At 40.0% G+C, this 13,477-nt stretch overlaps 1 protein-coding gene across 8 annotated transcripts in view; it reads right to left on the reverse strand.

Moving 5' to 3' along the window:
• Nucleotides 1-13,477, reverse strand: part of ANK3 (ankyrin 3) — a 351,417-nt gene that overhangs the window by 192,644 nt on the left and 145,296 nt on the right. The window contains exon 1 of one of the 8 annotated variants that reach the window (XM_084526170.1): nucleotides 6,682-7,298. The exons of 5 other annotated variants lie outside the window; for them this stretch is intronic. In XM_084526170.1, the coding sequence (XP_084382296.1) occupies nucleotides 6,682-6,795 (114 nt within the window). In that variant the 5' untranslated portion in view covers nucleotides 6,796-7,298. Of the gene's footprint in view, nucleotides 1-6,681; nucleotides 7,299-13,477 lie in introns of those variants that run through there. 2 more of the 8 variants (XM_084526171.1, XM_084526172.1) reach the window with 2 other exon arrangements.

Here is a 13,477-nt window from a genome sequence, read left to right on the forward strand (position 1 = left end):
ACTGCATTTCCTTCTTGTGCTTATGAATACAATTGATGTGTTAACAGCTGCTTAGGATACCACTAACTTGAGAACCAGAAGTAACAAATTCTATAGTCCTCTTAATTCCAAGTGGGTAAGTAGGGAGCAGGCTATATTCTGCCTAAAATGGGAGATCAGCATCTGTACAATAAAACGCACAGCATAATTGAAGCCCTTGTACCTTGTTGTTTTCTCTTTAATGATGTTTTCCAAGGAAAGATTAGAAAGATATTAAAATGAACTACAAACATTTAAAATTGATACATAAATTGCTATAGCACAACATCTTAGACCCTTCACCTGCCCAATAAACTAAAATTCAAAACTGTTAACAAAACAGTTATTATTAACAGAATATAACAGCTTAACAAACAGTTGGGTAAACTACATTTCAATTCACTCAAATAAACCAAAGAAAATTTTCTAAGATTTTGCTGAGATGAAGGAGATGAAGCAATACAATGTGTCCTGCATCTTTCTGCGACTACAAAGGCAGTATCAAGTTTTATTTCTGCTACATAACATAAAGGTGTTAAACTACTTGGGAACATCTCAGAGCACTAACAACCTCGCTTGGGATGAACTCACTACTGAAGTCATAGCTTTATAAATAATGGGAAACATCAGCTTAATTTTTTTTTTTTTAATAAACACATTTCAGAGCAATGTTCTTTTTCAATTAGCAAAACAAGCCTCTTCTTTCACTCTAGTTCTCCTGCCCACATTAGTCTTACTTGAATAAATACTAAAGAAGCATTCTGTTGAATTTCCCTCTCCAGACTCCATACAGTGATTTCAATCTCTCCAAAAATAAAACCAAGAGCTAACCTCTTCTAGGTTAGCTTTAACTAACCAACGTGCCAGCCGACAAAGCTGAGCTCACAAAAACACCCCACTCAGGCAGCAGACATCCTAGAACAGTTTTTAAGCATGTTATACAATTCCAAAGATCAACCACAGATGCCAGGGCCTGATTTACAGGATGCCCAAATGGCCATAGCTCAACAGCTGAAGCTGCAGGGCTGGAGGATACTCAGATATTTGCAAATGAGGGCATTGCTGTAAATTGTCTCACTTACATGCACAGAACTATCCTCTGAAGGCACCTAGCTTTTTCCATTAAATATAAAGTGCTACAGCCTATGTTAGGTAACTGAAGGCAGGAACATGGGGCAGCTGTATTGTCCAAACCAAGCTCGTTAGCTAAAAGGGGCCCCACATATCCCAGTCTAGCTGGGGGGGCATTACCTCGTACAGTTGCTAAGAGGTTTCCAACTCCACAGGGCCAACCAAAATCTTTGGGCCTGGTTCCACCCCCTTTGCAGAGCAGTCCTGTGCTAGCACCACACTGTCCCCACTACCACTCCAGCTGAAGTCCCCACTACCAACTGGACAGCAGCGCCTTGTCTTCTGACTCCCATCCAAACCAACACAGGAAAGCATTAGGCTTTGCAAATGAATTAAGTCAGGGGGAAGGCAGGAGGGGAAGTTAAATTCAACTCAAAGTTGCTTCTTCTCCGTTTCTTGCCTCTACCCACACCACACCTGAATAATGCAGACACTAGCCAAGTCAGATGAGGGCTAACTGAGTCTAACACCCAGTTTTAGCAGGGACTCAGTCAGTTACACTAGTCACAAATATTTTGACTCACAGTCACAAATATTTACTGAATAGGCAAGGAATTGTATCAAAGTACCTGGGACTCATCCCAAAGACACAGTTCAGGCAACTTTGTAGCACAACATTTAGCTTTGACTTTTGGAGCTGTGCTGAACATTCACAATCACAAGATTAGTTGTGTTTTTGGTTTTTGTTTTTAGCCATTGTTCACCAAATAACCTTTTTCAACTTTCTTCTTCTTCAAAAGCATCCATTTTCCCTGGAAGATACACTTCCCTCTGCCCCTTCTCCTCTCGGCCCTCCTCCCCCCCTCCCCCTCAAAGAACAAATAATACCCAGCCTAGGTGGAAAAGACAGAAGAATAAAAGACTCCATTAATACCATCCAGGTAGCTGAAACAGTATTGATTTACACTCACCGAGAGTCCAGCTCTAAATCTAGTCATTTAACAGTCTTCCTATAATGGAAAGATCACCTATTGTTAAGTCCTATGTCATCCCCATCTCCTCCCACCATGAGCTGATAACATTAATTAAATATAATGTGGTTTATAACCCAAACTGACGTTTCCATAATAACTAATAGCCATCCATGGCAGTTGCCCAACCCTGAGACATCAAGAAGGCAGAGGAAGAGGTGAGAACATCCTAAAACCTGCCTCAATTAAATGTAATTTTCTAACAGCATAAAACATTTTCTGGGTTTATAAACAAGAAAGTAACGCTGCACAGTGCCCACTTCAAATGATGCTGTAGTGCTACCCGCACAATACAATGCAATCTTTTCATTATTTGGGGGGTCATCTTCAAAGAAAGAATTGTTTTTGTCAGCTGAAAAGAAACTCTCTTTCACCACCAGAACTCCAGCTGCTAAGAACTCACTGCTGCTAGTAGATACCACATCCACCAGTGACCCTAAATATCTACCAAAATGTCCTGCAATTTTTTAGTATTTGCCTCTGACAGGGAGCATCATGTCAAATATCAAGGACATGATCCAAGTTTTCCTAGCACCTGGGCAAGATCCATCGACTTCAACAATTCTTCTGTCATGTCCTGATCTACATCCTCTCCTTTGTGCCATCATGCTCCCAGGTGCACTGGCGCAATACCTTCAGGGTTTGGGCCTTAACACAAATGAGTTAAGGCACAATCATTTGTGCCCTATGTGTTTAGATTTGCTACTATCAAGTTCAACTGTTCAGAAACCATGAAGTAAATCTCACTGTTCTGCAGATTTGTTTGAAAATCATGAGATTAAAAATTTAAAAATACATGGTGATTTGCACTTGCTTTCTGAGTTTAAAGCTTTGAAGCTCACCCTCCTAGCTTTACCTGGTAACTATTAGGCTTCGATGCACGTGAACACTGCACCAATTCTATACCAATTGCTTTGTAAGATCACAGAGCAGCCCCTCGTGCTGCAGCCCACCTGGGTCCCACTGCCCAGGGGTGCTCCCGGCCCTGCTCACATGAGCAGCCCCAGCAGGCCCTGGCAGTGAGGAGCAGCCACACACTACAGGTCCACCACTGCTGACGTAGGATTTTAATTTAACCAGTAGCACAGTCCTGAGCAATTTTTCCAGCACACCTGGAAGTTGTAACACCTTCAAACACCACGAGTCTCAAGATGAAATAGCCAAGACTTGCAACCTTAGCATCTATTACTTCCCCTGCTACCCACAAGTTTGCAGCAGCGGTGGATGTGACAGCAGCAGCCTTCAACATCTCAGAGCCGGCAGCACACAGGCCTTGCATCATGATCGTGCTATTCTGTGTCCCCAAAGAACATGCTAGTTCCTGAACACTACAGGCAAATGGAAACCACTTCAGTCTTACTGAATATTGCATAAAACATAAATCATTGAGTATGTGCCAAGACCTACCCTTCTCTTCTATTATGTACGGAAGGAAAAAAAATCTATTTTAGGAATGGCACTAAGTAACTTCCTTCCAGGCATTACTACAGGATAAACAATTTCTACTTTTCACAAGCCAAACCATAAGAAATCAAGCAAACCGTATCAATCACTTATTATTAAAGGTGTCTTGGCTTGTTCTGAGGTATCACTTAAGGCAGTCTGTCCTTGGGTGTACTCAAAATACTTGCAGTGTAGGACACTGCACAACTACCCAGAAGCAGGATTGTTGAAGCTGTAAAATAAAATTGAACAGAATAAATTTGAAGCTGTATAAGGCAGATCCTTCACTGTACTTGCTGCATTTCTTGGCCACATCTTTCTCTTGTATGAACTAAACTATTTAAACTCTGAATCTTTAGAAATGTCTTGAATTCAAGCAGACACACACCGTGGTGGGCCCGCGGCGCACAGAAGCACTGTGTTTCTACAGAGGAAGTGCAGCAATTTGGAAAATCTCAGCTTGAAATAAAGTGGGATTGCATATAATACAGGGTTTATGTTTTGCATATTTTTAAAAAGGTCATTTCTCTCATACAGGTATTGAAGGAAGCCTTAACAGAAACATTATTACACTCTAAACTGCTTAACCAGTCAAAACCTGTGAAATATTAACCTCAGACTGCAATGCTAAAACTACTTAGGGACACAAATCAGCATGACCATTGCTGGCATCATCCAGCCTAGGACACCGCGTGCTCCCACCAGCCTTACTTTCTAACCATCGATCACCTTACTGAATAAATCACCCAGGAATGTTAGCACTAATTGCTGCTACCAATGTGCCTGGAAGACCCTAAAGCTCTGTATGCTGCTTAGGCAAAGGGTTAGCTTTGTGCAGTATCATGTGATCAGCAAAAAAAAAATGAGTACTGCTTGCTTGTGGGTGGTGCAGAGGAACAAGAAGTGACTCACAACTCATAGTGGAAAAATTGGGGGGAAAATGTTTTAAATAGTCAGGAAAGTACAAAATGACAAACCACAATTACTGGACTTCCTACGCCCCACATACCGGTTGGCAAACCGTTTTCTGCTGTAGGTATACTGATGCCCAAATATATAAATGTTAAAGTTGCTGGGTTTTGCTCGGTTCTCCTAGTAGCCTTTACCCACCCTGAATCTGCCAAGTCCTAAGGAAATCCAGAAAGAAATTGGAACAAGCTACCAAATTCCAGCATGACACAAAGGAAAAAAACAGTGAAAGTCTCTGATAGAGTGAAAACTATTTTATCTCACTCTTAAGATGCAGAAATAAAATACTGAAAAAAATCCAGACATTTGAGATTAATAGGTTGATATTTTATCCATGTGCCACTCGGTTGCTAAGAGATTCCCATTTTACAGCACTATGTTGTATAAACAATAAAGCATTTTCGTCTACAAAGCAATTGTCTCACCTCACTGAATCAAGTGCCTCTCACTGCCACATCCCTTCTACATTGCTCTAATTACAAACTGTGCCAAAGCACCCTCACACAAAGACAGTATATGTATACTGGCAGGCATACTATTGTTAAACTTGTTAAGCACATCAAGTACAACATGGGCTTCCTACACCACAAGCAGAGGTAACTTAAACTATACATAGTAACTCACAACCCACAGGTAAATAGATATGGGTTGACCACCAGCTCCTGAAATGCACAACTGCTGTGGTCCTTTTCAGCTGGGGTGGGGAAACCCACCCCGGCAGCTACATTACAGACCTGCAAAGAACCTAAATAGCAAAGAAAAGAAATATTACTAATTCGGGCCAGTTTCAAACAGCAGGGCCCCAAGACAGCATCTTATTTTTCACACTTCCATTTATATTGGAAGATGATTCAGAAGATCTTTACATATACATTCACCCAGAAAAAATATGTACAGCTAACTTGCTGCAGTACATTCACTGCAGCCATCTAAACGGTCTCCTAATGTGTTCACTAGAACAGAAGGCAGTGGGTTTCTTAGTGCTTTTCATTATGTATAGCACTGCCACCACAGAGAAATAAGAGAAAAGGGCAAGGAAATGCTGACTCTCACCCAACCAAAAGATGCACATATGTTAGAGGAAATCTACATGTCATTTAGGAAGCACATGCACCGCTTCTCTGAGCATATGAAGATTATCCAATCCCCCTTAGGGGGATTTCACAAAGGCACACAGAAATACTACATTCCCAGGTTTCTGTTAAGACAACAGGCTTCTTGATATTTTCTTGAAAAATTGCCATGAAACACAACCAAAAATCATGGCAGGGCCTTATTTTGGTGGAGCAGGGTTTAAGGTGTCATTTTTAAGGACATCCAGAGAGAAGTCAAAGTGGCTGTCCTCATTATCTGTCATTATACCACAAACTGTAACTATTTTGCCTGATACCTTGGAGAAAAATAGTCAGGCTTGCATCACACAGAAGCTCCTTAACTGAACAATGAGCAATGCAGTGCCTGCTGATTTTTTCAGGTCCTAGTATGCTGGAGGATTTTCTGCATCTAAGACAAATCTAAAGAAGAAAAAAAAAAAGAAAAAAAAAAAGAAAAAAAAAAAAAAGGCTCTGAGATCTGTCACCTATTTCCCTAACAATAGAAAGTTGCTAATAACAGATTGTTGTGGCTGAATTCTGTAACACAGTTTGCTCTTAGGAAAAAATAGAAACAATAAGACACCTTATTTCTGTAACATTATCCCAAAAATGGATGTTTCAGAAGCCAAGCATGTGACACAGTCCCAACACAAAGAAAAAAATCTTCCTCCACACACATTCCCCTTACATACATGTATGTAAGGCTTAACTATTATTCTGTAAAGCCACGAGAAAGCTCAGCATTTTACCTCACATCACGGTTACAAACTACTTCCAACTCACAGACAGTTTGCATATCAAGGTAACACGAGTGATTTATCTGTGAAATGAATGCACACCTTCTGCATCATCACTGCAATCAACTAATATCCAATTAAACATTCAATTGCTTTACAAACCCCCCAGTTGTAGTTATCAATGCCGTTTTATAATGTTAACAAATTACTCCGACAGCTACCACGTTACATGCGGGAACAAGCTTTGATAGTTCAATTGCAAGGTAAGAAAATTGAAACAAAAGAAAGCCTGTCACAATTTGGCACAGATCTAGATACCTTTTTCTTCCGATCCCGGGATCTTTTCCTGTGTTTTCTTTTTTTCTCAGTTTCTTCATCAGCATTAATTTCTAAATCCCTGTTTTTCTTTAACTGTGATGCTGCGTGAGCCATAATGCATTAGAAATCCTTTACAACAATGCTCCCTTGTAAAAGGTGATTTCCTCGGGCACCTTTAACCAGCCCTTACAGCAAATGTTCCAATGACTGGAAGGAAATCTGTGACCAGAGCCAGGAACACATTCAGGATTCAGAGATCTCACAGAAGCTTGCAGTCACTACAAAAATACATAGTTGCAGATTTCTTCCTGTACCTTTCTGTACCTGAACCTTTATAAAACACTGCAGCCATCGTAATGCATTTAACGTAATGAAAAAGACAGCTGGGACAGAGAAAGCTGTATTATGGCTGTATCCCCTGCCACCAGCTGGAAGTGTCTAAGTGACTCCACTGAAGGGGGAATGCTGAAAAGCAGGGCTTTCTATTAAAAAAAATTCCAGAACAATAACATATGCTGCACTGCATTTTCTTCACTAATCCTGAAGCACATTTTAAAAACCCATGAAAAAAAATAGCACTAATGATTTACATTTCTCAGCCAGTTTTGCGTGGAAAGTCATTTAACCTATAATGAAATGGAGCAGCTCCTACTTTAGGTTAACTGCTGATGGTGACAAAAAAAAATAAAATAAAAATTTCTTTTTACCATGGAGACCCTGACTGCATTATGTAGAAAACAATGCATGCATTGCCATATCTTAACAGTGTGTCCTTTATACCCATTTTTCAATTCCAATACATTTGGTGAGAGAGGATTACAGAAAGCCCTGTTGTCTTTCTCCTTTTTTTTTAAACATACTTATTACAACACATCATACAGAAAGATGCGATCATGCTAGTATGTGAAAGAGGCATTTAATTCATGGGAGATTTCCTGGCACCATCCTTTACGTGGTCAGAAAGGGGAATCAGCACTATTTCCATGTAGTTAGGAATATACTTTTAGGCTTTTATGTCAAGGCTCACTTCAATCATCTTACTATTTTTGCCACCTGAGTCCTCAATGACTGCAGCTTTTGAATATTCATTATGGGAGGTAAAATAGCAGCAGCATTACAGGCCTGCAGGAGGATCTTTTACTAGTATGAACACAGAACAAGTATCTAGTAAATAAGGAACCATATTTTTTTCTATACAAATATGAACAATCAGCAGCTTGCCAAAAAAAAAAAAAAAAAAGCTGTTTTTAACCTTTCCCAGTATTCCTAGTAGCGTGCTTCGTAGTAATGAAGACTAGCATTTCAAGGCAGTCTCATTTATTTTAGGTAAGAACCAAAAGTCCCTGAAAGTGGAATCAGCGTATTTTAGACAACACTGGCATTGCTCTCCTGAGGGAAGGAACACAAAATGTATTTCAAAGAAAAGCAAAACACAAAACCAGTTACATGTGAATTTCAGTGCAAGTAGCAAGATCATATTGAAGCATCAGAACTCAGCACAAAATCCAGAGCAGTCTCATGAGGCTGTCAGTTCCTCCCTGGAACTTGGGAGATGTTTTCTGAATCCAGGCTGTGAGGTCCAGTAAATGGCATGCATCCACTGCACTAGTTTGCACATGACATGGCTAAGAGCAAAATAACCTTTTAAATCTCCAAAACAGAAACTACTTTGAGCATTCTGTATGTTCTCCAGAAGGCAGCACATAATGCACTGTTTGTCCACTGTTCGCAGGCTAATAAACTAGGTTTAGAAGTTGTTTGTTTTGGGACAACTCTTAGGAAATGCTTGAGGATGGAGACCAACCACAGTTACGTGACCTTAGGGACCTTTCCTTCTGATGCAGTAAAATCACACAGCTTACTGCCTATCTAAAACTCACTGTACCCACATACCACCACGTACCTCTCCCTGCTCCTCCCCTCTGAACCTCTTTGGAAGGCTGACATACTGCCTCGTCAAAGTTGTGGAAGGAGGAATGCTGCACTTTGGCAATGCCTAGTGTTGTATCAGAAGCAGCAAATTCCCTCTTCTCTAGGTGCTAGAAGCTTGAATAAACACATTTCTGCTTTTAAAGATGCAAAGAGTATCTCAATGATCTGAATGCGTTTTCAACTGTAGTGCAAGGAACATAACTGCAAGCAAAGGGCACATTCAGGCATTCATCTGGATTTTGGCCCAGCTCTTCAGTGAAGCACAGGGCAGCAATGAGAAGACTCCACCGTTTGTACCAAAGGAGCCCTACTGCAGAGAGGAACTGGGCAAACTTGCTGGTTTAAGGGGCTGGAGGAGCTATCTCAAGGAGGCTGGTGGAGAAACGATCAGGTGTTCATGGGAAATGGAAGATTGCCTCAAGCTTAAAATAAAATAAAAATTACACCTCAGGCTTTGCTTTCTAGCTCACAAGCTGCCTACATGACCTTGGAAGTAATTCTCTGAAGCTCAGCTCTTCCTCTTTAAAACAGAGTTGCCGTGAGTTCCCTCTCCAACAGAACTCAGTTACTAGCAGGGAAGTGCTCAAAAACTAAGGAAGGACCGGAACTGAAAATGAATTCAACAGAACTGCAGAGAGTTGGGTCTCTCTCATTCCCAGCACATTTCCATCAGGATTTGGAAGGTTCACGAGCCTTTACTTTACAAAACCAACTTCTTATTCAAGCCATAAATTAAGTGAATACTGCTGTTATTCACCACTTGCACACTAATCCTGTGATGTCTCATATACCTTTTAACCACATTAGCCTGCAATTTATGCCTAAATAACCTTATTAAATGAAAACACAAATAATGTATTATAATGCATTGTATGCTTAAAATATTTGAAGCATGCTTTTTGAAATGTTGGCAGAGAAATAACCAGTGCATAGGCAGGTTAAAAGCCTTAATGCCACCTTTATGTACAGGCTGTATTTCCACGCGCAGGGAAAGTAGCCCGAGCTTTTGTTAATGACAATTATTCTAACAAATGAGGATAATAAGTGAACTTGCCCAATCCCTTGAGATATGCATAAGTGCAAGGATTTTATCTGTCAGGCAAGCCTGCATCATCCCAAGTATCTTTGCAGCTAATTAACCAACCGGACCTATCACGTGGATATTTTTATTATGTGTACTACAGCCCTGGCTTGAAATATAGGTTCCAAGCCCGTGAATTAGATTTCAGGAATTGTAAAAAAATATATATATATATAATAATAATAATAAAAAATAATAATAATAAAAAAAATCCTAGCCTTTTCAAGCTAGGATTTTAAGAAATTACACTTTAGCTACTAAAGCAACAGTCCAAAAAAAGGGGGAAAAAAGATCCCTTGTAGTTTGAAGCAGTACTAGGGAGATTATGTAGAGCTTAGGGATATGGTTTAGTGGGGACTGTTAGTGTTAGGTCAGAGGTTGGACTCGATGATCTTGAGGTCTCTTCCAACCTAGAAATTCTGTGATTGTGTGATTCTGTGTAGCTTACGGGCTGAAACACTCAAATAGAAAAGAGGTTATGAAAAAGGTGTAAATAAAAGATCCAGACCCCTATGGAAAAGAGACTGTGTATGCAGTAGAATTTCTGCTTTTGGGGAAATGGTGAACTGGCATCATTCACTAGAAGGTGATAGGGCACTGCCAGACTGATAGTTGGATGAAGCGTAAAGGTTTTCATGCCAGATGTCATAACTCACTTCAAGGGAATTAGGTACTAGAAAACTTCATTAAGCGCTTCTTTTCAGACTTCAGTAAAATAATTAAGCTATTTGATTTCACCCTTAATTACAAAGTTAATGAAATGCCAATGACTGTTTCACTGCAATCCACAGGGTCCTGATAAAGTTATGGAGAATGATGAACTGTGTCTTACTTGAACAATGGGACGTTAAAGTTTGTTAGTCTAACAACATCTACTTAGCATCATCAGCTCACAAAATTGTAACAGCGACTAGGAAGTGATTTTATCAACTTGAAAGTGAAATATGTCACTTGGATTAGTTAAACCTAGTAGTCACACTGTTAAAACTACCCTCAAAAGACTGTAAAACAACATTAGCACACAACATGGAGACAGATGTTAAGAAAAACCTAAGAAGTTATAGGGAAAAACATGCTTGTGGTCTAATTAATGGAGTTAATTTATTGATTACTCAAACGCTTATAGAGCAAAGACAGCATCATGGTGTCATCACTTATTTATATTAAGTACGCAACACAAAAAAATTACAATCATAGAAATATTGGTTTACCAATAATCTGCTAAAAAATATAGATTTATTAAAACACATGATACAAATTACGGTAGACGTAACACCATAAAAACATTCAAAATTTAGGCTGCTTAGCTCACTATGGATCAATGAAGGCTTATAAACACGTACAGTGCTACAAGGTCACTCTGAGTACTTACTAGTAAAGAAGGTATGTGTACATTTTCCCAAACATTACAACAAGTTGTACGGATAACAAAAAGAAATAAGAATTCTAGCTTTAAAAAAAAAAAAAAAAAGCTCTTTGAAACTCTGAAACTCTGTTACCTCATAAAATAGCCCTTCAAAGGAGACTCCTAAGACCAGGCAGCATTCATCTGTAAGACTAGCAGGCCTTGCATTTCAAAAAAAAAAAAAGTGAGACTAAAAGCTTATTTAGCATTTGCTTTTGTCTACTTTTATCTCCTTTTCACACATCTGGTGTTAGGGCAGGATGGACCCAGTCTTCAAACATGCAGAAAAGCATTAAGGTCACCAAGTAACAAATGCATGGAAAATGAGAAAAGTTAAGGGTTTGTTCTGCCATTCTCTTCCGCTGCCTTGCAAGTGGAGTTTCCCCAACTACCCACCTCTTCTATCAGCATTCTACTTTGGCAGTAACAATCCCAGAAAAACTGTATGATGAAATGTAACAGAGTCAAAAAGGGATGCATGCAGTACATGGAGAGAAGGGAAAACTCTAAACTGCATTTTACAGACCACTTTTATAGTGCTTGTCCCTTAACTCCTTTGAAGCTACACTACAAAATTTGGAATCTTATAGAATTACAAATCACTTCTTATTTGACTTTTTGACAGCATATGTTTAAGAAAGCTTTGGAAAATCACAAATTTGGGGACACAGTGCTAATGGCCAAAGGATATTTGTTCATTCCTAACAATGGCTTACAACTAAGCTGCACCTCCTGCAGTCCAGCACACTCCCCATACAAGGGTGGCTGAGCTGTCTGCAAACTCCTCACTAAGTCCCAGTTTAGGGCACAATATTTAAAGAAAACTACTGATTTTGGTTTGCCTTTAAGACTTGCATGGTAAACTGGGACAATTCAAAAGCTGACTTGAGACTCAAACCCCTGGCCTAAGAGGCAGAGAAAATGGGGCAGTAAATCTTCAGCTGTCCTGGGCCATCATATAGGCATGGTAAATCTGCCTGCAAACTGGGAGAGAGGAAACAATGCACTTGTGCACCAACAGAGGAGAAAGTCTGAATACAGAAGACTGCAGAGTACCCCATACCTGGAGACTGCAGACCCTGACTTGTGAAAGAGGATTTTTTTTTCTATTGGCCTCAAAAAGCCTGAAGTGACAAATTAATATTAATTGTACTGCAAAAACAGTATAAAGAAAGTTTCATGTCTGACTCACAGCAAATCAAGAAAAAAATACTGGTGTAACTTATTTATAGAGACACATGAATTGGAATATAGACTTTGAGTGGGCTTGTACATGCAACTGTGGAGGAACCCAAGAAATGTATCTGATGCAAGGAGCACAGTAAGATTTCTAGTCTGAATTGTAGCTGAGCTAATACACAAAACAAACTCTCTCTTTTCTTCTTTCCTCCAAAATAATATTGGTAAAAACCTACATTTACTGGGAACCACTGAAATTATACCAACATGTACTTTTCTGAAACTTTTTTTTGTATGTTCTTCCCTACTAGCTAAATAACAGCCTTCAACCAGGCCTGAAATGCACCAAGTACTGATGTCCTAGGGATGCTAACAAAACTCACTCATGCTATGAAAAGGTAGTAAATTGGTTTCAAGCACACTAACAACTGAAAGTTGTACCCGAGACTGATACTATATCATGATCATTGACATGCTTATCAATCCATTTGGAACTTCTAAATACCTTTCTGAAATCAGCAATTCAGCATGTTCATGTTCCCAGATCCCTAACTTCTGAGCTGTGCTCTGCCTTGCCAGCCGTGCTCCCCCAGTTCTACCAACACAGCCCCAGAACAGTGGGGAGCTCAGCGGGACGGTGCTGCGTGGCACCAGAGAGTTCAATTCAGGGAACTGGTAGATGCCCCTACGAATTACACCAGCACAGCCAGGAAAAGTTATCCCAGCACATGGGATTACATTTAAAAGTAGGCTTTGTATCAGGTCTGCTCTGAGCCCATAGAGGGGCTTCCTTCAACACAACAAAAGCAGAACTCAAGGCGGGCCTGGAGTGGCTTTCAGAAGCATTTCTGCCAGTTCCCAAACTGAGACAAGAGGAGCTATTCCCTGTTTGTCTCAGATGGAAAACACTTTGTCTCAGAGTGGTTTAAAAATAACACGAAACAGCAGCAGGAAACGTCTTTGCAGTATTTCAAGTTACTCGGCATCAAGTCCACGCCTGCTGTCCCTTTTTTGGAGCAGCAGCAGCCTCATATTAAAAGCGACATAAAAAGCAATCCCAGTGCACAACTGTGACACCTGCAGCAGTGTAATAAATGAATCTGCTTAAGCAAACGTAGCTGCCAAACAAAGAGGGGGATGAGCCACTCACAAATAGATGCAACACCTTTGTCTGTGATTAATGGATCATTTTCCAGTCA

Source organism: Aythya ferina, assembly GCF_964211825.1.
Source record: "Aythya ferina genome assembly, chromosome: 7".
NCBI lineage: Eukaryota > Metazoa > Chordata > Aves > Anseriformes > Anatidae > Aythya > Aythya ferina.